The sequence below is a fragment of the Micromonas pusilla genome, assembly GCF_000151265.4.
Source record: "Micromonas pusilla CCMP1545 genomic scaffold MICPUCscaffold_13, whole genome shotgun sequence".
NCBI lineage: Eukaryota > Viridiplantae > Chlorophyta > Mamiellophyceae > Mamiellales > Mamiellaceae > Micromonas > Micromonas pusilla.
This window is the reverse complement of record NW_003315894.1, coordinates 103,990-130,577: the sequence shown is the minus strand read 5'-3', so window position 1 is coordinate 130,577 and position 26,588 is coordinate 103,990. Positions and strand designations below refer to the sequence as shown.

The 26,588-nt window shown below is 68.5% G+C and overlaps 9 protein-coding genes across 9 annotated transcripts; 5 read left to right on the top strand and 4 right to left on the bottom strand.

Moving 5' to 3' along the window:
* Nucleotides 1-109: 109 nt before the first annotated feature.
* On the top strand, nt 110-865 carry CYCD1 (uncharacterized protein; the record flags this gene model as incomplete). Its single annotated transcript, XM_003062930.1, has 1 exon — nt 110-865. A coding segment is annotated over one exon (756 nt), but the record flags the coding sequence as incomplete, so codon positions are not given.
* Nucleotides 866-1,337: 472 nt separating this feature from the next.
* On the top strand, nt 1,338-2,548 carry MICPUCDRAFT_66730 (uncharacterized protein). Its single transcript, XM_003062929.1, has one exon. The coding sequence runs from the start codon at nt 1,573-1,575 to the stop codon at nt 2,527-2,529; it is 957 nt and encodes a 318-aa protein (XP_003062975.1). The 5' UTR covers nt 1,338-1,572; the 3' UTR covers nt 2,530-2,548.
* Nucleotides 2,515-3,782, bottom strand: PGP (phosphoglycolate phosphatase; the record flags this gene model as incomplete). The annotated part of the gene is made up of 2 exons (XM_003062717.1): nt 2,515-3,166; nt 3,345-3,782. 2 exons carry the CDS (start codon nt 3,780-3,782, stop codon nt 2,615-2,617), a joined length of 990 nt encoding a protein of 329 aa, XP_003062763.1. The 3' UTR covers nt 2,515-2,614.
* Nucleotides 3,783-4,195: 413 nt separating this feature from the next.
* Nucleotides 4,196-17,245, top strand: MICPUCDRAFT_71069 (mastigoneme-like protein). Its single transcript, XM_003062928.1, has 9 exons — nt 4,196-7,405; nt 7,516-7,777; nt 7,962-9,821; nt 9,988-10,169; nt 10,395-13,995; nt 14,210-14,614; nt 14,724-14,899; nt 15,043-15,753; nt 15,862-17,245. The coding sequence occupies exons 1-9, from the start codon at nt 4,202-4,204 to the stop codon at nt 17,155-17,157; spliced, it is 11,697 nt and encodes a 3,898-aa protein (XP_003062974.1). The 5' UTR covers nt 4,196-4,201; the 3' UTR covers nt 17,158-17,245.
* A 41-nt stretch (nt 17,246-17,286) lies between these two features.
* Nucleotides 17,287-19,649, bottom strand: MICPUCDRAFT_52497 (set domain protein; the record flags this gene model as incomplete). The annotated part of the gene is made up of 2 exons (XM_003062716.1): nt 17,287-19,455; nt 19,620-19,649. The coding sequence occupies 2 exons, from the start codon at nt 19,647-19,649 to the stop codon at nt 17,287-17,289; spliced, it is 2,199 nt and encodes a 732-aa protein (XP_003062762.1).
* Nucleotides 19,650-19,852: 203 nt separating this feature from the next.
* MICPUCDRAFT_52496 (uncharacterized protein) lies at nt 19,853-20,698 on the top strand (the record flags this gene model as incomplete). The annotated part of the gene is made up of 1 exon (XM_003062927.1): nt 19,853-20,698. One exon carries the CDS (start codon nt 19,853-19,855, stop codon nt 20,696-20,698), a length of 846 nt encoding a protein of 281 aa, XP_003062973.1.
* An 80-nt stretch (nt 20,699-20,778) lies between these two features.
* Nucleotides 20,779-21,134, top strand: MICPUCDRAFT_66721 (uncharacterized protein; the record flags this gene model as incomplete). Its single annotated transcript, XM_003062926.1, has 1 exon — nt 20,779-21,134. The coding sequence occupies exon 1, from the start codon at nt 20,946-20,948 to the stop codon at nt 21,132-21,134; it is 189 nt and encodes a 62-aa protein (XP_003062972.1). The 5' UTR covers nt 20,779-20,945.
* CYCB (uncharacterized protein) lies at nt 21,131-22,606 on the bottom strand (the record flags this gene model as incomplete). The annotated part of the gene is made up of 3 exons (XM_003062715.1): nt 21,131-21,856; nt 22,137-22,229; nt 22,412-22,606. The coding sequence occupies 3 exons, from the start codon at nt 22,604-22,606 to the stop codon at nt 21,131-21,133; spliced, it is 1,014 nt and encodes a 337-aa protein (XP_003062761.1).
* A 74-nt stretch (nt 22,607-22,680) lies between these two features.
* Nucleotides 22,681-22,905, bottom strand: MICPUCDRAFT_52494 (uncharacterized protein; the record flags this gene model as incomplete). The annotated part of the gene is made up of 1 exon (XM_003062714.1): nt 22,681-22,905. One exon carries the CDS (start codon nt 22,903-22,905, stop codon nt 22,681-22,683), a length of 225 nt encoding a protein of 74 aa, XP_003062760.1.
* Between the last annotated feature and the right edge of the window lie 3,683 nt (nt 22,906-26,588).

Here is a 26,588-nt window from a genome sequence, read left to right as displayed (position 1 = left end):
CCACGCGCTAATGAATTTCGACGAAGAAATTCTTCCACTCGTCTCCGCGAATCTCAACATCCATCATTCAGTGTCGCTCGCGCGGCGGCGGGGCGTCGAGGCGCGCGCGATGCTCACGATCGCGAACGATAACTTCTACGTCGACGACGACGCGCTGAAAAACACGCCGTCGCGCGCGGATGGCGTCTCCGAGGACGTCGAGTTCGCGCAGCGCGCGCACGGATGCGAGCTCGTCCTCCGCGCGTCGATCCTCCTCAAGACGACGCAGTCCGTGGGATGCACCGCTCAGGTGCTCCTGCACCGGTTCTACACGAAGAAGTCGCTCGCGGTGTTCGACGTCGAGCGCGTCGCCATGGCGACGGTGTTCCTCGCGTGCAAGCTGGAGGAGAACAACCGGAAGCTGCGAGACGTCGTGAACGTGTTTCATCGAATGAAACAGAGACGCCGACGCCGCGACGACGCCGCCGCCGAAAACGCCGACGACGACGCGTCGCTCGACCACCTCGAGTACTTCTCGCAAAAGTACGAGGACGTCAAGCAGGACGTCATACGCGTCGAGAGGCACGTCCTCCGCGCGTTCGGGTTCTGCATCCACGTCGAGCACCCGCACAAGTTCGTGGTAAACTACGCGCGCATGATGGAACAGCCGAAAGAGTTGATGCGTCGCGCGTGGGCCTTCGCCAACGACTCGCTTCGCACGAACCTCTGCGTGCGGTTCAGAGCGGACGCGGTCGCCGTCGCGTGCGTGTTCCTCGCCGCGAGGACGCTCGGGATGCCGATGCCGCGGTACCCGCCGTGGCACGACGTCTTCGACGTGTCGGCGGAGGACGCGGAGGTGATGTCGGCGTCGATACTCGCGTTGTACGTCGCGTTTCCGGGCGGCGGCGGGGGGAGGACGGCGTACGAGCGGTTGGTGAAGCAGCCGCCGCCCGGGTCGTCGCCTCCGCCGCCGCCGCCGCCGCCGCCGCCGCCTCAGGCGCCGAAGAAGAGGGAGGAGGACGAGGGCGACGGCGGCGGCAGAGGACGGAAGCGGTCGAGGGAGCGCTCGAGGGAGAGGGAGAGGAGTCGCTCGAGAGACCGCGACCGGTCGCCTCGGCGCGAGCGCCGTCGGCGGTCGAGGGAGCGAGATCGGTCGAGGGAGCGGGAGCGGTCGAGGGACCGCGGGCGCGACCGGCGGCGGGACGACGGGAGGGGGGGGGGGAGGGACCGGAGCCGGGACAGGCGCGGGCGGCGGTACGAGTAGAGCGACGAACGTTTTGGCACAAAAAATCTTCAGAAAATCTTTGTCCTCAAAACCGATGATCTCTTCTTTTCGTTCGCGCGTCCTCACTGATCGCCGCGCGGGCACGCCACACAAGCGCGATGTAGTACCCCGTAGACATCTTCGTCGACGGCGTGAAAGACGCGTTCATATGTGGGATATGCACGGACGTCAAGAGGGACCCCACGAACGCGTGCGCGGAGGGGCATTCCTACTGCCACGGGTGCGTGCAGGAGGTGTGTAAGCGATCGCCGAGGTGCCCGGAGTGCCGCGCGCCCGTGAAGACGAGCAAGGATAAGACCGCGAGGAACATGATATCGGAGATGAAAGTGCGATGCCCGAACGAATGGCGCTCGCGCAATACCGCGAACTCCGCTGGAATAGTGCTCGGAAGAAGGCTTATTGAGCTGCCGATATCCAGAGGCAGCGGCAAAGCGATTCACAAAGGATTTTCTGCTGATGTGTGTGTGACGCCCCCCTCGTGGGGAGGACTAATTTCTTATGATGGAAACAAGAATGATCCCAACAGAGGTCTCGCTCCGTTAAACGCCGCGCCCGCGGGATCGAAGGAAACGACCAGCGGAGGCAAAGGTGGCAAAGGACGAAAGCGGAAGGCAGAAGCCCTCGAAGAGACGTGCGCGTGGACGGGCTCCGTGGACGACATTCAGAAACACGAAGAGAGATGCGGTTTCGTGAACGTGATTTGTCCAAACAGCTGTTGTTTACCTTCGACGAAATGGCAGCCGGAAGCATGCTACGTGATGATGCAGCGCCGGTTCGAGGAGGCGCACTTATCGGTGTGCCCGCGCCGAAAGTTACCGTGCGAACACTGCCATAAAAATATTGAGTTTGAGGAAATGCGCCGACACGTGCAACTGTGCCCGGCGAAACCGATGAAGTGCGAGAAGTGCAATGAGGTGATGAGATCAGGTCAGATTCCATCGCACTTGAGCACGACGTGCCCTAAGGTCGCGGTGAAGTGCCCGGTATTGGGATGCCCAGAGGTGCATCCCCGGGAGAAGCTGAACGAGCACATGACTGACTCTATGGTGCAACACGCGCAGATCACGGCGGACAGGATGAAGATCGTGGAGGATAGGATGAAGGAGCAGCTCCAGAAGATCGAGCATCTGACCAGAGAAAACCACGGCATGAGACAGCAGATCAACCAGCACGATGGCAAGATCAACCAGCACGATGCCACGCATCTCGCGCTTGCCCGTGCCATCGGTGTTGCAATAGGTGAAAGGATTAGTGAAGATATGTGAAATGAAACTCTAACGTAATAACCAGTCGCGTCGAAACACGACCCGCTCTCGACGACCCGACCTCCTCCCTCCGCGTCCTCGCCGCTCACTTCTTCACGGTCAGCAAGTCCGCGAGCTTGGACGTGTAGTGATCCGGATGAATCGAGTTACTCTCGCTCTGAAGCTCCGTCTCGCTCGTCACCCCGGACAGCACGAGCAGCGTCCGCAAGCCGCCGTCGATCCCGAACATGATGTCCGTGTCCAATCGATCGCCGACCATGCAAATCTGATTCTTCTTGATGCCAAACTTATTCGCGATGTAGTCCAGCATGAACGGCGCGGGCTTCCCGACGACGAACGGCTCGCGCTTCGTGCTACCCTTGATCGCGCCGACCATGCTGCCGTTCCCCGCCCACTCCTGCGCGTCCGTGAGATGCGTCACCGCGTCCATGTTGGTCGCGATGAACTTGCATCCCGGGTTTTCGCGAATGCACAACGTCGCGTACTGAATCTTGTAGTAGTTGACGTTCCGGTCGAACCCGACGATCACCGCGGCGACGTCCGGGTCGTGCTCCATGAGCTGTCCGGACGCGAGCGTCACCTTCTTGTCGCCGTCGCTCTCGCCGCCGAGGTGCTGGATGCCGACGCCGTCGAGCTCCTCTGAGGGTCGACGGTCGTTCCATCATTCGAAGCGACGTCGGGGTGGAGTTCAAAGGCGTCAGATGGAGTCGAAAGGCGTCGCGGTGTGTCGCGCGGGATTGAACGCGAAGGGCGGGCGGAGAGAAACGCGCGCCGGGAAATGAAAGTCCTTAAGGATCGGCGTTCACCACGCCGACGCGGTCGTATGGGGGCCAGTGTGAAGAAGAGGACGCGCCTAAGATCCCCGTCTCTCCGACGACGTACACCTTCTTGTCCCTCGGGAAGTCGATCGAGTCCAGGTACGCCGCGGCGGCGAACGACGACGAGAAGACCTCGTCCGCGGTGATCTCGAGGCCGAGGTCGAGAAACTTCTTCAGGTACCCCGCGCGCGACTTGGTGCTGTTGTTCGTGACGAAGATGAGGCGCTTGCCCATGTCTCGTAACATCGCGATCGTCTCCGGAACGCCCTCGATGAGGGAGTCGCCCTTCCAGATCACGCCGTCGCAGTCGAAGATGAACGTCTCGACGGCGTCGACGAGGGCGCGCTTGTCGTCCTCCGCGATCGGCGCGCACACCGCGGGGTTGCACGTCTCCTGGGAGACGCGCGCGACCGGGGCGGACCTCGAGGAGGGCATCATCGCTGCGTTTTTCCGCGACGATCGGAGGACGGACGACGCGCGGCGGGTCGCGCTCGTCGCGGCGGCGCGGGGCGCGACGGCGGCGGCGGGAGCGGCGGCGGCGAGCGCGGAGGACATCGGGTGGTCGAGGTTCGTGCGGCGGACGAGCGCGCGGGCGTCGACCGGTGCGCGGGAGGGTAGTGCGCGATCGAGCGGCGGTGCCGTCGCACGGATAAGGACCGCGAGCGCGGCTCCGTCAGTCCGTGATCTCGGCTGCTTTCAATCGTCGATGAATCTCTGCGATGTCGTGCCGATGAAGCGACGTGCGTTCGGTCAGTTTGACCCACGATTGAAAGCGCGAAAGGAAGGACAGGAGCATCAGCTTCTGTTCATTCTGAAAAAACGCGAGCGAGCACTTCGACCGGCGCGAGGAAGCGATGCGGCGACGTCGCGGGCACCGGCCCGCGGCGCTGCTCGCGACGCTCCTCGTGTCGCTGTCGCTGTGCGCGACCGCGGCGGCGCCGGACGAGCTGCTGACGCTGCGAGCGGACGAGGCCGCGGGGAGGCTCGCGGAGGACTCATCACCGTCCTCACCATCATTCGACAACGACGGAGAAGCGCGCGGTCCAGGCGCGACGACGTCGCGCGTCGTCCGCGACGACGACGACGCGCTTTCGCCGTCGCCGCGCCCGCCGCGGACGACCCCGCCCGCGGACCCGCGGAGGAGCGCGTGCGCGCGCGACGGCGACGGCGACGCCGCCGACGCGTCGGCGGGAGCGGGCGACCATCGACTCGCGTCGCTGCGCGTCTCCCGCGGCCTCCTTCGCCCCGCGTTCCGCCCGGACGTGACGTCGTACGAGATCACGCTGCGCGCGGGCGACACAGACGACGCCGACGCCGACGCCGATGTGGACGGGGTGACGTTCGTGAAGATCTTCGCGCTGCCGTGCGACGCCGCCGCGGACGTCGTCGTCGCGGGCGTGCGCGTCCCGTCGAACGTCGCGTTCGCGCACGGCGCGGAGGGCGAAGTTCGAACTTCGATCGCCGCGGACGCCGCGACGGACGCCGCCGACGAGATGCGACGGATGCCGTCGATACCGCTCGCGCTCGGGGAGAATGCGCTCGCGATAACGACGCACGCGGACGTCAACGCGAGCGCGGCGGGCAGAGGCGAGCCGGACGCGACGTACGCGGTTCGCGTGCGCGTCTCGGAAGACGCCGGCGGCGTCGCGCGCGCGGCGTCTCGCGCGGCGGGGTGGACGCTCGCGCCGACCGCGCCCGATCCGCTGGTCTTCGCAGACGAAGCAGCGAACGGAGAGCGCGCGGTGGCGCTGGGGCCGCTGACCGCGGTCTCGGACGCGGCGATCGGGAAGACGGTGTACTTCAACGCGCCGCTGCGTGAGTCGACGACAGACCGACGCGCGTCCGGCGAACGCGCAGCTGGCGGCGGCGGCGGCGGCGGCGTGAGAGAGGACGACGAGTGGGTCGTGGAGGTCGTCGGCGTCCCCCCGCGCGGCGTCGGCTCGGTATACCTGACGCGGTCTGCGGAGGACGCGGTCGGCGAGCGCGGCGCGCGCGTCGCCGCGCCGAGGCTGGGCACGCGCGTCGCGTCGCCGCTCTCGTTCGTCGTCGATGAAAGTATCCGCCTCGACGGGAGGAACCGCGGAGGGAGGAGCCGCGGCGGCGTGAAGATGGCGTTCGTCGCGGGCGCGAACTTCACGAGCGACGGTGCGCACGTGCTCTATCGCGCGTGCCGACGCGCGTGGGTCACGAACTCCACGACCACGCGGGCGGTGTCGTGCGGGAACGCGCCGCCGTCGAGGGTGGAGTTTCGACGCGCGAGGGGGGATGACTGGGACGGCGGTTCCGGCGGTTATGGGCCGTCGCCGCCGCCGGCGACGTCGACGACGGCGCGCCGGCGCGCCGGCGGCGGCGTCTCCGCGGTCGTGACCCTCCCGCGGCTGTCCTCGCGCGCGCCGCCGCTCGACGACCTCGACGACGACGGCGCCCTTCTCCGCGCGAACGACCTTCCGAGGCGAGAGCTCGAGATCGCGTCGTTGCCAGCGAAGGGCTCTTTAGTCCTGTGCGGCGACTCGGACGACGCGGACGCGGTCGTCGCGCTTCGGTACCCGAGATCGATACCCGGAGACGCGGACGGCACGCCCGCGACGCTGGTGTACGTGCCGTACGGGCGCGAGGGCGGGAGCGGGGAGTGGGCGCGAGAGGCGTGCGAGGACGCGAAACGGGTCGTCGCGGCGAAAGGAGGAGGAGGAGGAGGAGGAGGAGGGGGGATGGCACGGCTCGGTCCGCGCGCGCGTCGGATCGCGTCGAGGGTTCGCGCGTTGCTGTCGTTCACGGCTTCGCTCGGCGGCGGCGGCGCCGGCGGCGACGGCGGGCGGCGATCGCTCCTGGAGTCGTCGTCGTCTTCGCCGAACGTCGCGATCGACGGCGGCGACGACGACGACGTCGTCGCCGCCGCGCCCGCGGGCGAGACCGCGGACGCGACGGACGGGTTCTCGTACCGCCACGTCGTCAACGGCGTGCCGTCGCCGGCGTCGCCGGTGACCATCGCGCTGCCGCGGTCGTCCGTCGGCGCCGACGGCGCGGACGACGCGGACGCCGCCGAAAACGCGCCGACGCCGCCGCCGAGGGCGTCGCTCGCGCCGCGACGACGACGGCTCCTCGAACGCGTCGAGCCAATCTCCACCGCCGCGCTCGCGCTCGACATCCCGGCGGTCCTCGCGCTGGACCCCGCGTCGACTTCGGCGACGCCGACGTGCGCGGAGGCGTCGGTCGCCGCGTCCGACGTGTCCGACGCGTGGACGTGCGCGGCGTCGGACGCGTCCGACAAACGCGCGGGGTACCCGGGCCCGACGACGTGCCGCAAGCCGGAGTACGAGGTCCGCGTCGAGGTCGTCGGCGACTCCATCCCGGACGCGTGTTTCGGCGCCGGTGGTTTCGGGTACGGCCCGGAGCGCGTGTGGGTCGGCGCGACGTTCGTCGACGGCGGGTCGTGCCCCGCGAGCGGGAGCGGGCACGACGAGAACGGCGTCCATCGCACGAGTTGGCGGTCCGTCGCCGGCGGCGCGTTTCGACGGGAGGGACCCACACAGAACGGAGGAGCCTCCGGAGACGACTCTGGTGGACCTCTGCGCGCGACGCTCAGAGGGCTCTCGAGCTGTGGCGACGACGAGGCGCTCACGGTGTGGGCGTGGTCCTCGTGCGTCGAGCCGGCGGGGCATCGGATCCTTCTGAACGTCACGGTGAGCCGATCGCCGCCGCGGCCCGAACCCGAGCGATACCACGACGGCCGCGGCCCGCGGCCGATACGCCCCGCGACGCACCCGCGGAAGCGGCTCGCGGACTGCCTCGTCGTCCCGCCCGTCTCGGGGCTGATATGCCCGGAGGATCTGTCGCTGCTGCCGCGGCCGAGGGCGACGTGCCCGGCGCCGGGCGCGAGCGGCGAGGAGCTGGACGCGGTGTTGACGCTGGCGGCGTCGCAGCCGCGCGACCCGAGCGGGCACTCCGTCGCGCTCGCGCCCGACGCGCGCCCCGGCGCGGTCGTCGTCCCGCGGAACCTGACGGTGTTCTTCGACCTCCTCGGACCTCCGCCGCATCCGAAAGCGGCGACGCTGTATCAGGTGCGTTCTATACAAAGGTTTTTCACCCATCGCTCGGCGGTTTCAACACTTGATCGCGTCTCCTGTCAACTGACCGATAAACTTTGTTTGTATGGAACGACCCTCATCAGCACGACGCCAACGGCAGGCGCGGCGCGCGGCTGCCGTCGTCGCTGGACTTCACCGGCGCGCCGATTCGCGTCGCGGACGCGGACGGTCGCTTGCTCGTGTCCCCGACGCCGCGGTTGGACATCCCGGGCGCGCACGCTCGGTCGCTCCCGGGGACGCCCGCGGCGTCGATGCGGTACCTCGCGTGCGTCGCGGAGGACGGCACGTGCGCGTCGCAGAGCGGCAGCGCGGAGGTTGACGTCACCGCGAGGCCGCTCATCTCAGGTGCGTTCTATACACTGGTCCCCATACGACCGCGTTGGCGTGGTGAACGCCGATCCTTAAGGACTTTTCCCGGCGCATCTCTCCGCCCATCCCCCGCTTTCAACGCCCGCCCTCGACGCCTTTCAACTCCACCTGACGCCTTTGAACACCACCCCGCCATCGCTTTGTATGGAACGACCCTCAGCGGAGAACGCGTTCATCCTCACCGAAAAGGGCAAGAAATCGGACGGGTTCCGCGTGTACGCCTCCGACGAGGACTCGAACGGCGTCATGACCGTCGTGACGTCCTTGCCCGAGGTCCTGGAGACGCTCGGGACGCTGTCGTACTGCCCGGAGCCGATGCCGGCGCCGTCGTCGGAGTGCGCGACGGCGATTAACCTCCTCTTGCGACCGTGCAGCGGAGGCGAGTCGTGCATCATCCTGTGCAGCGGCGCCGCGCAGTGCGTCGAGTGTCTGGACGACACGTACTTTCGATGCCCGGGGCAGCAGACGCCGACGGTGAACCCGCTGATTTACTGGACCGCGGGGACGTGCGCGGAGTGCGCCGGGAAGCCGGTGGGGGCGTTGGAGTTCAAGGCGCACGACGGCGCGCAATTTTCGTCGCCGATGACGGAGCCCGGGCACAAGGTGGAGCTCCACGTGAACACGCCGCCGCAGTCCATCTCCGGCGGGATATTTCAGGAGACGATCGCGCGAACTCCCGAGGACTGCGGCGCGGAGTGCGCCGCGGACTGCGCGGAGGTGTGCCGGCGCTCGTGCATCGAGTACCTCTCCTCCGCGTCGAAAAACGCGGAGATGAGCTTGGACTGGTGCGAGATACACGACGCGTCCGGGGAGTGCGATAACGTCGCGTGCGTCGCGGAGTGCGACGAGCTGCGTTGCGACTCGCACGTGTTCGCGTTGTACTCGCTGAGCGGCTCGGACGTCGACGGGGACCCGCTGAGCTTCCGCGTCAGCTCGATACCGAAGCAGCTCGTCGTGAACCCGGACGACCAGTCCGTGACGTCGGAGGACGTCGGCAAGGTGTATCAGACCGCGCTCGCTCCCGGCGAGAGCTCGTTCCGGAGGATCTACGGGCCTGATGACCTGGTGCTATCGCGCTCGGGCGTGATCAAGTTTATTCCTCAGCGCGGGTCGCAGGGTCGGCCCGTCGGCGGCCTCACCGGGTTGCAAGAGATTAAATTCCGCGTCAACGACGGATACGCCGACGCGTCGAGCACGGGCTCGGTGTCGTTCGCGGTGAACTCGCCGCCGACGACCGAGAACACGAGCACGCCGCTCCACGAGGGCGCCAACATCACGCTGTCCCTGGGCGCGGTCGACGCCGCGGACTGCCCGGCCGGGTACTGCGGCAAACTCCCCGACGGGTCGTACTCGGGCGCGATGAAAGCGCGCGTCGTTCGCGTCGCGCCGCTCGGCGTCGTCCCGGGATTGTACCACGACGTCCCGATCCCCGACGCGGACGGCGGCGGCGCGATGCGAACCGAGCTTCGATGCGACGGCGTGAACGGGACGTGCGAGCCGCCGATATTACTCACCGGCGTGGACGTCTTCTACGACCCCCCGGAGCCGACGCGTCCGGTCGACGACCTCAACCCCCCCGGGTTGGAATCCAGCGGCGGCGTGCTGAGCGTCTACTTCGTCGCCGACGACGGCGAGCTGCTTTCCTCGACCGTCGGCGTGGCGAACATCACGTACGTTCCGAAACCGAGAGCCGCGGACGTCGTCGTGTCGTACCCGTCGAAGAAGCCCAAGTCGATCGGGGTTCGCGTGCCGAGTTTGGGCGAGTACTACGACGGCCAGCCGACGCAGTCGACGCGCGTGACGCTCGCGCCGCTTCCGAGCGCGTTCGCCTCGTGTGGCGACCAGACCGTCAGCGAGGACGACAGGATACACACGAAGCTCGTGACGCTCCCGCCCGCGGACGTCGGATACCTGAGCGTCCTCCGCGAGCCCTCGAACGGGTGGTTTAACCCCGACGGCACCCCCAGAGATCCTCCGGAGACGGTGGCCAAGTACACCACGACGCCAGGGTTTTACCAAGGCGCGTTCTATACACTGGTTCCCATACGACCGCGTTGGCGTGGTGAACGCCGATCCTTAAGGAATTTGCCCGTCGTCTCTCTCCGCCCAGCTATCGCTTTCAATCCCCGCCCTCGACGCCTTTCAACTCCAACTGACGCCTTTCAACGACACCGTTTCTCTCACAGTCAACGCGGGGAGCCTCGCCGAGGGCGCGGTGGACAATCCGATGCGCCAGGTGCTCTTCACGCCGCTGTCGGCGCTTCCGGACGACGGCGTCGCGTACAACACGTCCTTCACGTTCCGAGTGTGCGTGACCAAGGCGAACGAGGACGGCAGCCGCGTCTGCGACGCGTACGGCGAGACGCAGGCGCGTTCCCTATACACGCTGGTCCCCTCCCTATACGCGATCCCGTCGGCGCGGCGCGCTTCGATCCTTGAGGACCTTCTCTCCCGGCGTTCGTTTCTCTCCGCCCATCGCCCCTCGCTTTCAATCCTCCCGACACACCTCGACGCCTCACAACTCCGCTTCTGACGCACCCCTGAACTCCACCCCGACATTCGTCGCTTCGAATGATGGACCCTCGACCCGCAGACGGCGACGATCGTCGTCGAGCCGCACAACCTCCCGCCCGTCGCGACGCCGACGACGGCGCCGAGCATGCTCCAGGGCGTCGACTCCGAGCGCGGCGTCGTGTTCTCTCTCCACGGGACGGACCCCGAGGGCGGCGACGTGTCGCCGTCCATCACGCTCCCGCCCGGGTTTAGCGTCTCGTGCGGCGACGCGTCGAGCGCGTGCGGCGTCTTGTACCAATACGACGCGCTCGGGACTTTCAAACGCGGCGACGCGTTTCCGTCGTCGTGCTCGTCGTCGTCGCCGTGCCCGGTGACGGACCCGGAACACCGCGTGCTCTTCGTCCCCGACGAGAACGGGAGGGATCCGTACGGTCCGAACGCCGCGGCGTACGCGGCGATCGAGTTCGTGGTCGTGGACGACGTTGGTCTGACGTCGCAGCCGGAGCGGGTGGAGATGAGGGTCAACGCCGCGCCGACGATTACCCCGGCGACCACGCGGCGGGTCTTCGTGTTTGAAAACTCCGCGGGCCCGCTGCCGCTGAGCCTCCTCGGGAGCGACTCCGACGGCGACGTTCTCACGTTCGAGATCTTGAGCGCACCGAACCCCACGGGAGGCGACGACGACGGCGCGTTCTACGACGTGAACCCCGCGGACGGCTCGCGCGGTCGTCGGCTCGATTTGAACATCCTTCCTCAGGCGTTGACGCCCGGGAATAATCGCGTGTGGTTCGAACCGAAGCTCCCGGGGAACGTGACCGGGTGCTGCCCCGCGCGGGAGTGCGTCACCCTCGCCGGGGTGAACCTCCCGAGCACGTGCAACAGCTGCGACAGCTGCGTCGAGGTGGGGACGTCGTGTGAGTGCGCCAACGTGTGCTGCCCGCATCGATTTTTTTACGGCGAGCTGACGTACCGCGTATCGGACTCGAACAACTTGTTCGCGCGCAACGTCGGGAGGGTGCACATCCACGTGAAGCCGTCGAACGACGCGCCCGTCGTGGGCGAAGACTTCACCGTCGTCGCGTTCGAAGGCGAGCCGATCGAGCTGGAGTTGAAAGGCGCGGACGAGGACGAGACGTGCGTCACGACGCAAATCGCCGGCGTTTGGAGAGTGACGTGCGAGCCGCAGCTCGTCTCCGCGGTGATCGTCGACGCGCCGAAAGTAACGGACACTGAAGGGGCGTTAACCGATGCCTTCGGCGCCGCGAACACGATCTCCGCGATCGCGCCGACGACGGGAAACTATGTCGGACCGCCGGGGTTCCCCTCCTCGTGGTTCGGCGCGGGCTCCAAGGCGCCGAACGAGATGACCGCGACGGAAGCGATGGCGCTGGACCGCGCGGTGTTGCTCTCGAACACGCTCAAGGTGACGTACACGCCGCCGCCCATCGCGGCGGGGTTCCCGTTCTTCACGCTGCGGTACGGATTGAAGGACGCCTCGGGCGCGTACTCCGCGGACACCGCGCGCGTCCAGATCGTCGTCCGACATAAACTCGACGACGTCCTGTCGCGGTTCGTCCGCCTGCCGAACTGGTACTTCCGCCCGATCGACGCGCCGTTGAAGGACAGCGTCGACTGGTGGGCGAACGGCGCCGCGGGGATCAACCCGGCGACGCTCGACCCGGAGACGACCGCGTCGCATTGGTTGACCCCGAAGAAGCGGGATCAGATGGGGTCGTTCGGCGTCGTCTTCGGAAGGAACGAAGCCGGGCAGCTCGGGTTGGGACACGCCGCGATTCAGCGCCTGCCCGTGCTCGATGACGCGGAGGAGACGATGAAGCTCGAGCTCGCGTCGATCGCTGCCGGGGAGTACTCCGCCGTGGGTATCAGCCGAGCCCCGGAAACCCTTGGGCAGGCGTACGCGTGGGGAGACGGCGCCAACGGACGCTTAGGTCTCGGGCACGCGTACCCGCGCGCGAGACCGACGAAAATCGAAGGCGTCAACGACGTCGCCTCCGTCGCCGCGTCCGCGGGCCACGCGTGCGCGGTCACGAAACGCGGCGAGGCGTACTGCTGGGGAGCCGACGCGGACGGGCAGCTCGGCCGCCCGCGTCGCCGAGGGTCGCTGCGGGGTCCCGCGGCGGCGGCGACGGACGCGGCGGCGGCGGCGGCGGCGGATCCGTTGCGACCCCACCGCGTCGTCGGCGGCGGATTCGATCGCGTTGACGTCGTCGGCGTCGCCGTCGGGGAGTTCCACACCGTCGCGCTGTCGTCGGAGGGCGTGATGTGGTCGTGGGGGTCGAACGCGAACGGTCAGCTCGGACGGTTAGAGTGCGCGGAGCGGTCGCATCACCCGAAGAGCCAGCCGAGGACGACGACGATCGAAACCCCGGACGGGAACGAGACGAGGACGATCTTCGGGGGGAACGAGAAGCTCAACGGGACCGGATGCGAAGCCTACGGCGCGCCCGCGGTCGGGAGGCAGGAGACCCCCGGCCCGGTGGAGCTCGCGCTGATGTGGCGCCCGTATGGAAGAAGCGCGGACTCGCGCGATTACCGCGTCCGGGATTCAGACCTGGAGCCCGTCCGCTTCTCGCAGATCGCCGCCGCGGGGTCGTTCACCGTCGCCGTCTCCGCGGACCCGCTCCCCGGGACGCCCGCGGCGATCGCGCTCGAGAAGGCGCGCAAAGAGGCGGCGTTTCGACCCCCCGGGAACCTCATCAATGTGGACGTGGACGCAGATGAGGACGCGTTGGGCGCGGCAAAGCGCGTCGAGACCGCCGCCGTCGCGCCCGGCCGCGTGTACACGTTCGGACACGGACCCGTCGGACAACTCGGCCACGGCGTCGGACGCCAGCCCGGCCGCGAAGGTCTCGACGACCACAGGGTCATGGTCCCGACCCCGATCGCGGCGCTGGAGGGCGTCGACGTCGTGCAGGTCTCCGCGTCGCGGCACCACGTCGCGGCGGTGACGCGCGACGGTCGAGTGTGGACGTGGGGCGGGAACTCTCACGGGCAGCTCGGGCACGGCGACCGCATCACGCGGTTCGTCCCGAAACGCGTGGACGCTTTGAAGCACGTGAACATAACCGCCGTCGCCGCGGGGTTACATCACACCGTCGCGATCTGCGACCTCGGGGAGGTGTACGCCTGGGGCTCGAACGAGTTTGGCGAGCTCGGGTTGGACCCGCAGAGCGCGTTCGAGCTCGAGGAGAACAACGCCAACGAGCCCTACCTGACGCTGCGGGGGTGGCGGCAGATTCCGAACGTGACCAATTTATTGAACTCGGGGGAGACCGGCCGCCGACGCGCGCGGCGGCTGCTGCGCATGGACGCCTCAGATGATCCGGAGGGCGAGTACGACTTGATCTTCGAGCGCCTGCGCGACGACGAGGACGCGAGCGGCAACGTCGGGCACGCGCACTCCCTCTTCAAGTCGCTCCTCTCCGGGGTCCAACCGTTGACGCCGCCGCCGTGGGTTTTAAACGGCTCCGAGTTTGACCTCGCCGCGTTCGGCTGGGGCTGGGTCGTCGGGCAGTCCGCGGAGAGCGCGGGGCGACCGGACTACGTCACGGTCCCGCAGCTCGTGCGCGGCGCGACGCAGGTCGGGGAGATCGCCGCGGGGGGCGGGTTCACGCGCGCGACGCGTCGCGCGTGCCGCCCCGGGTCGCGTCTCGACAAAGGTGCGTTCGTTTTGTACACTGGTCCCCAACTACGACCGCGTCGGCGTGGTGAACGCCGTTCCTTTTTAAGGACTTTGCCCGAAAGGCGTTTCTCTCCGCCCAGGGTCCCACGCTTTCAGTCTTCTCAGACCGCGATGCCTTTCAACTCCGCTTCTGACGCCTTTCGACTCCGCCCCGATATCATCGCTTCGCATGATGGACCCTCGACCCAAAGTCACCGGCGACTGCGTCGTCTGCGCGACGGGCGCCTTCGCGGAGGACCTGAGCGCGACCGCGTGCTCGCCGTGCCCGCCCGGTCGAGCCGCGCCCGTCGAGGGCGCGTCCAGATGCGACGCGTGCGCGCCCGGATCGTACGCGTCGCTCCCCGGAACGGAGACGTGCGCGCTCTGCCCCGGCGGCACGTTTCTCGGTTTCGGAGGCGCGTCGTCCGCGGAGCAGTGCGTCGCGTGTTCCCCCGGCACCTTCTCCGCGCTCCCCGGCGCGTCGGCGTGCGCGCCGTGCGGCCCGGGGACGTACCAGGAGTCTTCCGCTTCCACGGCGTGCGTCGAGTGCCCGGCGTCGACTTCGCTGGCGTACTCGCGCAGCCGCTCCGCCGCGGATTGCCTCGCGTGCCCCTCAGGTGCGTTCTTACAAAGGTTTTTTTTACACCCATAGCTCGGTTTCAACACTTGATCGCGTCTCCTTTCAACTGACCGGTGAACTATTTTTGTATGGAACGACCTCGTCAGGGTCCTTCGGCGACGCGCCCGGAAAGTCGAGCTGCGAGCCGTGCCCCGCGGGGCACTTCGCGGCGACGCCCGGGAGCTCCGTCTGCGCGCCATGCGCGGTCGGGTCGTTTTCCGCGGGCGAGGGGAACGTGAAGTGCGACGCGTGTCCCGCGGGGACGTACGGCGCGGCGGCGGCGGTGAGACTGCTTCCCATACGACCCCGTTCGCGTGGTGAACGCCGTTCCTTAAGGACTTTTCCCGTCGTCACTCTTCACCCGCGTTTCCCTTTCAACGCTTGACCGGTAAGACGTTCGACTGACCGATCGCTTCACCCACGCAGGCGACGAGCGCGGCGGCGTGCCCGCCGTGCGCGCCCGGGACGTATTCCAACGCGTTGGGCGCGGCGTCGTGCGCGCCGTGCGCGCCGGGGACGTACGCGTCGAATCCCGGGTCCACGGAGTGCGTAGGGTGTCCCGCGGGGACGTTCGGGTACGCGCCGGGGGCGACGTCCGCGGCGCAGTGCGACGCGTGCCCGAAGGGGGAGTATAACCCGACGTCGGGGCGCGCGCGGATCGAGTTTTACAACGCGTTGATCGAGGCGACGGAGTACGTCAAATGCGTGGACTGCGCGCAGGGGACGTACGCGGACGTCCTCGGGTCGACGGTTTGCAAGCAGTGTCCGCCGGGGACGCATCTCAACTACACCGGCGCGCGGTCCGTCTCGGAGTGCTACGCGTGCGCGCCCGGGAGTTTCGCCCCCGTCGGAGGGCTGGACGCGTGCTTGCCGTGTCCTCCCGGGACGTACGTCGAAACCTTCGGCGGGAGCGCGTGCGTCGGATGCCCCCCCGGAAGTTTCAACGCGTTCTTCGGGTCGAACTCCGTGGACGCGTGCGAGCCGTGTCCGCCCGGGACGTTCATCGACGCCGCGGGCGGGGGCTCGTGCACGCTGTGCCCGGAGGGCCACTACCAGCCTCTGAGCGGGCAGAGCTCGTGTCTGAAGTGCGCGGCGGGATTTTACCTTCCGGAGAAGAACGCGACGTCCGCGGACCAGGTGCGTTCTATACAAAAGTCTTTCACCCATATGTAGCTCGATTTCAACACTTGGTCGCGTTCCATTTCAACTGACCAGTGAACTATTTTTGTATGGAACGACCCTCAGTGCCTTCCATGCGACGTCGGGACGTTCGCGGCCGCGCCCGGTACCGCGGAGTGTTCGCCGTGCCCCGCCGGGTCGTTCGCGTCCAGCCCGCGATCGTCGTCGTGCGATCCGTGCGCCGCGGGGACGGTGTACGGGCTCACGGGAGGGAACTCGTCGTCGCAGTGCGTCGCGTGCGGACCTGGCACCGTCGCGCCGAATCCCGGCATGTCCGAGTGCGCGGAGTGCCCGCTCGGGCGGTACAACACGTTCTTCGGCGCGACGTCGTGCACGCCTTGTTCCGCGGGGTTGTTCCTCCCGTTCACGGGCTCGCAGGACCCGCTTGATTGCCAGCCGTGCGGGACGGACCCGTACGGGACGTACTCGCCGACGCCCGGCGCGGGCGCGTGCGAGCGGTGCCCGCGAGGCACGTACGCCGACGCCGACGGCTTGCGCGCGTGCGTTCCCGTCCCGCGAGGGTTTTTCTTACCGCAGCCCGGAAGCAACAGCAGCGCGGACGCGATCCCGTGCCCGGTCGGGACGTTCGCGAACGAGCCCGGCGCGGAGCTCTGCGCGGACTGCCCCACGGGTTCGTACGCGGACCAGGTGGGGACGATCGCGTGCTCGCCGTGCGACGCGGGGTTTTTCCTCCCCACCGAGAAGGCGACCTCCGGGGACCAGTGCCGGAAGTGTCCGATCGGCACGAGATCCGCCGCGGGCGCGGGGCAGTGCAACGTGTGCCCGCCCGGGCAGTACGGCGACGAGGAGGCGCTCCCGGAGTGTCTGAGCTGCCCGCCCGGGATGTACCAAGCGCTCGCGGGCGCGTCGAGCGCGGACCAGTGCCTCGAGTGCGCCATCGGCTTCCACAACACGCAGCCGGGGAAGGCGCAGTGTCTGCCGTGCATCCCGGGGACGTACGGTAACCTCACCGGGATGGCGGAGTGTTGGAAGTGCCTTCCGGGGACGTTTATCGATCTCGAGGGGTCGATATTTCCGAGCGACTGCGCGCCGTGCGCGTTGGGGACCTTCGCGGACCAGCACGGATCCGCGGTGTGCGATCCGTGCCCGCCCGGGTCGTACAACGACGAGGAGGGCCGCGACTCGTGCAAGCTGTGCCCGGCGCGGACGTACGGGCCGAGGACGGGCGCGACCGGGATCGAACTGTGCGAGTACTGCCCCAGGTGGCACTTCAACACGACCCCGGGGACGTTCCAGGTGCAAGACTGCGTGTACGAGCACAGCGGCGCGCGATCGTTCCGCGGCGGAGGATGGACGTTCGCGGTCGTCGTCGCGCTCGTCGCGGCGTTGGGTTTAATTTAGTTTATTTAATGTTAGAAGCTAGTAGTCTAAGAAAGTACGGAAGTACTTTCGAAAGTACGTTGAAAGTACCTTCGAAGGTGGGTAGTACACCGCCGTCGTACTGTGCGACCGCGGCGCCGCGCTGGGTAGCTAGTGAAGGCTCTGCATTCGCGCGCGCGCGGCCAGTTCCGAATCGCGCGCTTCCGTCGTCGCCGGGTGATGTCTCCCGTACGCGATCTCGAGGATGGCGCCGGCGCGTCGATACGCCGCCGCCGCCTCCGCGAGCGCGACCGCCGCGGAAGACGAAACGTCAACCGCCGCCGCGTGGGCGTGGGCGTGGGCGGCGCCCTTCTTCTTCCCCCCTCCCTTCGCGACGACGGTCTTCCGCCTCTCCTTCCGCTCGTCAACGTCCACGAGCGCGACGAGCGCGTCGCCCAAGCACCGCAACGCGTGCGCCCTCCCCGGATGATTCACATTGACGAATCGCCGCATCGCGTCCGCGACGTCGCGCGAGACGTCCGCCGCGTGCCTCCACTGCTTCAACGCCGCGTGCGCGTCCATCAAAACGAGCCGACACTCGTGCCGTATCACGTGCGCGTCGCACAGCGCGTCGTCGCTCTCACGCACGACTTCGCACGCGATCGAAACGGCCGTCGCGTGATCGTTTTCCCGCAACGCCGTCAACGCCGCCGCGTGCCGCCCGATCCACCGACGCTCGGCGGCGTCCCTCTTCGACCGCGCGCGCGCGCATTTCGCGCCGCACGTCAAGCACGAGTCTCCCGCGTCCGGGACGACGCCGTCGCACGCGCTCAGACGCGGGCACCGCCACCCGCCGAGCGGCGCGTCCCTTCGCGCGGACGCCGCGTCCGCGCACCGACGGCACTCGCACGCGAACGCCTTCTTTTCCCAGAGCGCCTCCCGACGCGTCTCTCTCGTGGCGTACACCTCCGCGTACGCGATGCAAATCTCCTCGCCCTCCTCCACGGGGGATACGCATCGCACGGTGAGCCTCGCGCCGTTGTTTGTTGAACCGTTAGAACATGAACCGTCGCGGTCGGAATGTGAACCGTCGCCATCGTCGTCCGCCCCGCCGAACGACACCACCGCGTTCGGCGCGCACGAGTGATTAAACAACGCCGCGGGGGGATACACCCCGGTCCCGAGCGCCCTGCCCGCGGCGTCGACGACGCCGTGCGAATTCACGTGCACTTTGCTCATCACCTCCGCGAGCGCGTCGACGTCCATCCGCGCCGGTCCGGGCGGCAGCATCGAGTTCACCGCGTTCGCCATGCCGACGTACGTGGCGCGTTTCTCCGCGGAGACGTCGCGAAACGGCGAGTCGAGCGCCTTCACCGCGTCGAAGAGCCCCGGGGCTGTCGCGCGGACGTAGAGCAGTCGAAGAAACAGTCGAAGCCCTCTCGTCGCGGACGAAAGCCGCGGGTCCGTCTTCGCGCGCCGCGCGAGCGCGCACTCGCCGACGTGCGACGTGTCCGCCGCGCGGCATCGACGGCCGCAGTAGAGCGCGGCGTCGCACGCGTCGCATCGAACGCCGCCGCCGTCGACGTCGCGGTAACAAAAGGCGCACGCGCGCTCCGCGTGCCGGTCGTGCACCGCGCACACGAGCGGGTCGCACGTCATGACGACGTCGCCCTCGCGCAGCGCGCGTCGCGCTCTCAGGTGCCGCCCGCGCGCGCCCGTCGCGTCGACGCAGAGGTACAGGTTGGGGTCGAAGGCGAAGTCGATCCCGCCGGGAAGCGTCTGCGAGGGCGCCGCGTCGCGGGGCGGGGGGCGCCGCGGCGGCGGCGGCGGCGGCGGCGACCGCCCGGGCGACGACGACGACGGCTCGGACGCGTCTTCTTCTTCTTCGCGGCGATCGTCGTCGTCGTCGCTCGCGCGCGATATCGGCGACGGCGGAGGCGACGGTTCGTATTCCCGAGACGGTTCGTCCGGCGGGAACGGCGCCGTCGCGCGCTCCGCCGCCGCCTTCGTCGGCGTCGGCGACGGATCCATCGCGCTCGCGCCGTCGAACGCGACCGTCAGCGTCCGACTCTTCTTGCTGAACTTGACCCTCGACACCTCGGCGCGCGCGGACGACGACGACGACGACGACACCGCGAACGGCAGCGGGTGCGTCAGCCTCCATCCCCCCGCGGCGGAGGACGCGGAGGACGCGTCGTCGTCGTCGTCGTCGCCGCCGTACGCGAGCGCGAACACCTCGAGGACGTCGCCGTTCACGACGTCGACGCTGACGGCGGAGGAGGAGGACACGCCCGGGAGGCGCACGCGGACGACGTACGCGCCGCGATCGTCGAAGGACGCCTGCGAAGGACGGACGACGGCGACGGGGACGGACGACGAGGCGATGAGTCGGACGGGAGGTGCCGAAACGATGACTCTCGCGACGACTGGAGGATCTCGGGGGCGGGGCGCCGGGCTGGCGGCGCGCGCTCGCGGTCGGTCGCGAGCGGCGAGGGGCGGCGCACCTCGTGCGTCGGCGTCCTCGCGCTCGCCATGACGCGTCCGCGGCGGCGGCGAGGGCGGGCGCGACCCGTCGACCGCCGCGCGCGCGGAGGAGTGCGCCGCGCCGTGCGTCGTGGGATGATGAACGGTCAGCAGTTTCGAAGCGTTCGTCCGTCGCGTTGCGTCGTCCGCCGCGTGGTTAACAACACCGCCACCACCAGACACTCTCCCTCGCGCGTCGAGATGACGACGTGAGATGACGTCGTCGTCGTCGTCGCCGCCGCCGCCGCCGGTCGAGCGCGAGCTCGAGTCCGTCGTCGTCCTCGACGCGGTCGTCGCGCGCGCCGGGGTGGACGACGCCGCGCCCGGGGCGGCGTCGGCGGACGCGGAGCGTCCGCCGCCTTCTCCACCGATCTTCTCAGCCCCGCACGGCGTCTTTCTGCACCGCGCGTCCGCGCTGAAAGTCCCGGAGGAGTGGACGTCGTTCCTCGCGGAGGAGTTCGCGCGCGCGTGCGACGGCGTCGCGATCGCGTGGAGCAAAGATGAGAGGGTCAGGTCCAGAGCCGCGAGGGACGCGGTCCCGGGAAGGATAGATCCAAATTGCTGCGATCCCGCGAGCGACGCGTCGCATCCCTTCGGGGTGCTGCTCCGCCGTCACGCGGCCGCGCACCCCGGGGCGCTGCACGTGGACGTGCACGGACGACGCGACCCGGAAGGCGACGCGCTCGTCGACATCGGGCGCGGGGACGTGGACGTCGGCACGGGCGCGCTGCGCGGGGCGTCGGACGACGAACGCTCGAGAGCGTTCGCGGAGCGCGTGCGCCGCGCGGTGTCCCGCCGTCTCCGCGCGTTCCTCGCGACGACGTGGGGGGGCGACGGCGACGGCGACGGGTTCGAGGTGAACGACGATCCGGTGCTCGCGGGCGCGCGCGCGGACGGCATGCACACGATGTCGCAGCGCGGCGTGGAGCTCGGTTTAGTCAGCGTGCAGCTCGAGCTGAGTTTGCGTCTGCGAAACGCGTTGCGCGCCGACGGCGACGCGACGCGAGGCTTCGCGCACGCGGTGCTCGCCGCGTGGGAGGAGTGCCGAAGCGGGGGGTAAGCGCTCGTCGCGATTGCGCGTCGGTTTTGATGCATGTAGAAGTACAGTAGAGTGAGCGAGCGAGCGCGTCGCCTTCGTTTGGTTCATTTCCTGTGTGTAGTATTACACCCGCTGTCTCGAGACAAAGCGGACAAAAGCAAGAGTTGGAAACGTTCCCTCCGGTGAGCGACCGTCGACGTCGTTCGGTCGCCCAGTACTCATCGTTCGTCAAAGTTCAAGGTTGCGTCTCGTAACGTAAACCATAACCATGTTCAAGCTCCGCGGATGCAGACGCGCACAGAGACGGGCTGGGTGTCGTCAGGTCAACACACCCCGCCGCCCCGTCTCTTCGCCTGCTCCCTCCGTCCCGGGCTTCTCGTCACCCCCAATTCCACCACCCCCCCGATCGCGCGCACGTCGTCTGCTTTTAGACGACTTCGCTCGCGCAAACGCTTAATCCTCCCCCAGACCAGCGGGGGCGGGAAGCCTAGCAACCTCCATGAACTTCGGGTTGCTGTACTTTTTGTGCACCGCGGACAAAGACGCGGTCGCGCTCTTGCGCTGCAAACGCGCCATCGCGTTCGCGCACGGCCGAATGTCCTCCTCCGTGTACCGCGTGTGCGCCTCCATCACGTCGTTCCACTCACCCTTACCAAGCGTCTTCATCGCCACGTACACCGCGCTCGCCGCGAGAAGAGACCCGGGGTACTTCAGCATGCTGTAGTCCGGCAGCGAGCTCTCCACGACGAAGCTCGCGAGGAGCTGAAACTGCTTATCCGCGTTCGCCGCTTTGAAAAATCGAGACATGAACTGGTACGGTGTCGGCACCGTGAGGTGGAACCCGAGCGTGTTCAGCATCTGCTTCTCCATCCCGAGGATCTGCTCTCGGGTGTACGCCTTGTCGGAGATGTACACGAAATCCCTGACCTCCGGCGCCCAAATCTCCTCGTACTTGGACGCGAGAAGCATCGCGGTGACGCCGACGAGCTGAAGGTTTTTCCGCGTCACGACCTTCTTCGCCAAGAAGCGGTCGATGAGGTTGTGCGTCAGAAACAGCGTTTCCGGCATCAGCTTAAACTTCAGGTGCACCTCGACGAGCCAGTCGATGAGGATCGCGCGCATCTTGTCGTTGATGTCGGTCTGGATCAGCATGTAGTTCGGCGCAACCTGAGTGTCGGGCTGCGGGAGGGAGAGAAGGAAAAAAGGGAAGGAGGCGTTTAGTTTCAGTTCAACGAGCGAGGAGCGATTCGTTCGGCGAGATCTGACGGACGCGACCGCGGTAAAGTCGCCCGCGGAACGTGAGCGACCGCGCCGCGCGCGGGGAACGCGCCGAGAGCGGCGCGAAAGCCCGACGCGCGCGTCGAACGCGTTTCAGATCGAACACGATTCAAAACGCGTCGCGACAGCTCGGAGTTCGTTTTTCAAGCAGTGACTGGTCGCGCGCGAAAACGTCGCGCACCTCGACTCTGAACCAGTAGCTGAAGATGTCGTTCACGTACTCCGTCACCGCGAGAGGGTTCTCACGGTCGAGGGCGTCAATGTCCGGGATCTCCTGTAGATCGAGAGCGAAAGGAGGGCGTGAGGTCAGTCGTTCGTGGTCAGAGACACGTCGAGCGCCTCGCGAGTCGCGAGTCGCGCGCAAAAGGGGTCCTAAGCAAAACGCGCGCGCGAGAGGCACAGGGTAGTGACCTCTCGCCCGTCGAGGCTTTGGGAGGGTGGTCGAGGTTCACGCACCGCCGCGGCACGCCCTTCCATGTACGCGGTGTAGCTCTCGCGCTTGGACGCGGGCTCGCCCGAGCGCGTCGTCATCGTGCCGCCCGTGGCATTTGAGATGTCGCGAGGGCGCGTGTTCGTCGTGCGCTGCGACGTGCGGCCCCACTTCGGCGCCGCGGCCCCACGCTGCGTCTTCTCGCGGAAGTTGTTGAGCATCGTGGACATGTCGTTCACGCTGTTGGAGACGCCATTTTCCCTGAACACGCGAGGAGGAATCGTCAGCGACGCGCTTAGAAAGGAGCGTCCCCCCGTCGCGATTCGCGTTTCACAACACGAGAAGACCTAAGCAGAGAGAAACGACGACCGCGAGATGCGCCGGAAAAGGCGCGCGGTGGGGTGGGAAAGGGTACGCACTTGGTGCCCTCCTTGCCCGCGGCACCTCGAGTGCCCGCCTGAGCATTACCGATATCGCCGAGCGCGCGGCGGTTGCCCATGAGGGGAACCCGGCCGGACATGACTGCGGGGGTGAATCGCGGGTTACCGTGCGTGAGCGTCAGTTCGTGCGACGAGCGCGAAATCGCGTGCGAGGGGTACGCGTCGGATGCGCCGCGTGACGCGCGACGCGAGCGGCATTGCGCGCGAAAAGACCCATATCTGACTCACCCTTCTCACTCCTCGTGTTGATATCGCCCGTCGATCTTCGCGCGTTCTCGTTCATGGCGCCTGCGGGGTGAACGACGCGCGCGTGAGTGCGTGAAAAAACTTCGTCGCACGAAAAACAACGACGCGAGCGAGATTTCGCTTTTCCGGCGACCGGGGAATGACCGTAGACCGAGCGCGCGCGCGGGCACGAACCTTGACGTATCGTGTGCCCGTGCCGTGCGGAGCGTTCTTGCTCGCCTCCTCCGCGCGGTTAGGGAGTCGATATGCGACGACGAACGTGCGTCGGGCAGCGCGGAGTGTGGAACCGATGCGCGTCTTCGGCTTTATTTTCGCTCCGCGTAAACACGCAGCAAACGGAAATTTTTTTTGAGTTGCAGACGAGTTAAAACGCCAAATGAATTCCGCGTACGCGTACGCGTACGTCGTTCTATCTAATTGCGCACTGAGGCGTTGTGAACGAAAATGCCTTTCGAAAACTCCGAATGGTTCCCCTGAAGGCGTTTTCGTCGCTCGACGACGGCGACGACGCGCCGACCGCGGCGAGGCGACGCGCGCGAGGAGGGGGAGGAACCGCGCGCGGAGGCGGCTCGCGACGCGCGAGCGGCGCGGGAGGGCGCGCGGGAGGGACCTCGAGTGAACGCGCGATGGTATTCACGAGACGCGGTGGACGCCGCGCGGCCGAGGCGCGCGCGGCGTCGGCGATCGTCGGTCGTCGCGCGCCCGCCGCGCCATCGCAACGCGCGCGTTCCCGCGAATAAGTTGCACTTCTCGTCGCACTCTAGAGTACCTCTTCGCCGCCGCCGCCGCCGCCGCCGCCGCCCGCCCCATCGCGCCAGCCTCCCTCCCTCCCTGACTTCATCCCTTCATTCATTCCTTCATCCCTCTACGCGACGACGCCGCCGCCGCCGCCGCCGCTCGCGCACGTCCGCGCGAACGCCCTCGCGAGCGCCAACCTCGCCGCCTCCGTCCGCGCGTCCAGCGCGCCGTCGCTCGCGCCGTCGCGCGCCCGCCGCTCGACGTCGGACGCGTCCGCCGCCGACGCCGCCGACGCCTCCTCCAACCTCGCGATCAATGCCGCGATCTCGCGCGCGCTCAGCGGCGAGTGCGCGCCCTCTAACAGCGGCACCGCGGCGCATATCGCGTGCGTCCACAGGTGCGTCTGCCCGCACCCGCGCGAGCACAGCGAAAGCAGCGCGCCCCCGGCGCGCGACGCCGTCGCGCGCGCCCTCCGTCCGGACACGATCGCGCCCGCGTGCGCGGGCGTCGGCGCGCGCGCACCCGCCCTCGCGAGCGACTTGAGGTCCGCGCGCAACGCCGCGAGCGCGTCGAGAAACCCCGCGGGGCCGACGCCGGGGCGGAACGACGGCGGATCGATCGCGCCGTCGTCGTCGTCTTTCGCGTTCGCGTTCGCGCCGCCGCCGCGCGTCATCGCGCGCTCGTCGTCGTCGTCGTCGTCGTCGCGATCGACCGCCGCGGGGTGCTCCGCGGCGAGCCGGGCCAACGTCGCCGCCGCCGCGGACGGGTCGTTCCTCGCCTGCGCCGGCGTCGGGAGCTGCTCCAGCGCGAGCGCGGCGACGGCGGCGACGTCGCCCGCGCGAAACGCCCACGCCACGGCGCCCGTCTGATCGCCGTTCGCCCTCGCCGCCGCCGCCGCGGACCGCGCGACGCCGAGCGCGGCGCCGTCGAGACCGAACGTCGCGCACGCTTCTAACGCGTCGCGCGTCGCGATGAAAAGTGCCGCGTCGTCGCGCGCGGTCTTCGACGCGGAGGCGCTCGCGGAGGCGCTCGCGGCGTCGAGAAACGCCCCGGGCGGCGGCGCGGCGGCGCGCAGCACCGTCGACATGACGCCCGCGCCTCTCGTCGCGCAGTGCGGGAGGTACCGCAGCGCGAGGTCGCGCGTATTCGGGCGCGTCGCGAGCGCGGCGCAATACTCGATGAGATACAGCTCCGCGTGCGTCGCGCCGAGGAGGCTTCGAACGGGTCGCCGCAGAACCGCGCCGGAGCCGGCGGCGCCGGCGCGCGCGTCCGGCAGCGCCAGCCTTTCTCCATTCCCCCCCGCCGCGCGCGCGTCCGCGCCGACGCCGACGACGAACCCGTCCCCGGCCGCGGCGACGAGAAGCTCCGAGACGTGCGCGAGGAACCACGCGTTCATGTGCGACGAACACGCGTCGACGACGGCGGCGGCGTCCACTTCGATCGCCGCCGTCAGCAACGCGTCGAGCTCCGCGGACGCGCCCGCGCCTCGCCTCGCGACGCACGCGGAGAGAAGCGACGCGTGCTCGCCGTTCGTCGCGCGCAGCGACGGGTGCTTCCGCAGCGCGGACGCGACGAAGAACTCGAGCCATCCCGCGCGATCGCACGCGCGGTCGAGCTCGACGTCGTCGCCGGCGAGAATCGCGAGCGCGGTTCTCGCGCCCTCGGCGGTGCGCTGATCGACGCACGCGTCGAAGAGGTCGTCGGCCGCGAGCACGTCGCGGACCTGCCGAAGCCACCCTTCGCGGAACGCGAGAAACTGCGGCACGGACGTCGCCGTCGCCGTCGCCGTCGCCGAAGTCGAAGTCGACGCGCCGCCGCCGTTTTCGCCGTCGTCGCCGCCGTTCGCGTCGTCGTCGCCCCATCCGCCTCCCAACCTCGGCGCCGTCCTCAGCAGCGCGATCAGCGCCTCCATCACCTCCGCCTGCGGTTTCACCGCGATCTTCCCCACCCTCCACGCCTCCCACGTGCTGTGCAAGTGAAGCAGATCGATCGCGGCGTCGTTCCACCCGACGGCGACGAGCGACGCGAAGCACTCCCAGTACCCCGACGCCGTCTCCGCGCCCCGTCCCTCGCCGGCGGCGTCTCCGATCGCGCCGACGAGCTCGCGCAGGCGCTCCGGCAACGACCCAGGCCCCAGCCCCAAGCACGACGCGTTGCGCTGGAACCACGCGACGAGCGAGGACGTCGCGACGCCGGTGCCGCCGCCGGGCTCGAGGAAGTAGACCGCGACGAGGTCCCAGACGGCTCTCTGGAGGATCGCGACGCCCGCGCGGGGGTCCGACGCGTCGGCGGCGGCGTCGGCGGCGGCGGCGAGGACGCCGCTGACGTCGCTCGCGAACGCGGTCGCCGCGGCGATGGACGACGCCGCGGGGGAGTCGGAGTCGCGGTCGTCGCGCGCGCCGGGGGCGGACGTCGTCGTCGTCGTCGCGGCGGCGGCGGCGCGCGACAGGCCCCGGCGAAACAGTTCAAATTTGGGGAGCGTCTCGCGCGCGACGGACTCGTCCACGCCGACGACGCAGCCCCTGGCGAGCGAGGACGCGAGGGATGATGCGAGGGGGCGGGGGGGGGGGAGGTCAGCGCGCGCGGAGGAAGGGTCGACGGCGGGCACGGGAAGGGCGATCTCGGCGGGCGGCGGGACCGCGGACGCGATGAAAAATACACAGCCGCGCGCGCGGTCTCCCCCCGCCCCGTCAGCGAGATCCGCGCGCCGGCCGTCGCGACGATCGGTCGCGACGACGCGCGCCGAGGGAGGCGAACGAACGGGAGGGATCAGACGCAC

Excerpts from the sequence above, each read along its gene's own strand:
- MICPUCDRAFT_66730 (XM_003062929.1), top strand. The coding sequence starts at position 1,573 with ATGATATCGGAGATGAAAGTGCGATGCCCGAACGAATGGCGCTCGCGC.
- MICPUCDRAFT_71069 (XM_003062928.1), top strand. The coding sequence starts at position 4,202 with ATGCGGCGACGTCGCGGGCACCGGCCCGCGGCGCTGCTCGCGACGCTC. Across the intron at positions 9,822-9,987 it reads GACGCCAGGGTTTTACCAAG|TCAACGCGGGGAGCCTCGCC; the intron begins GCGCGTTCTATA and ends TTTCTCTCACAG. Across the intron at positions 14,615-14,723 it reads TTGCCTCGCGTGCCCCTCAG|GGTCCTTCGGCGACGCGCCC; the intron begins GTGCGTTCTTAC and ends CGACCTCGTCAG.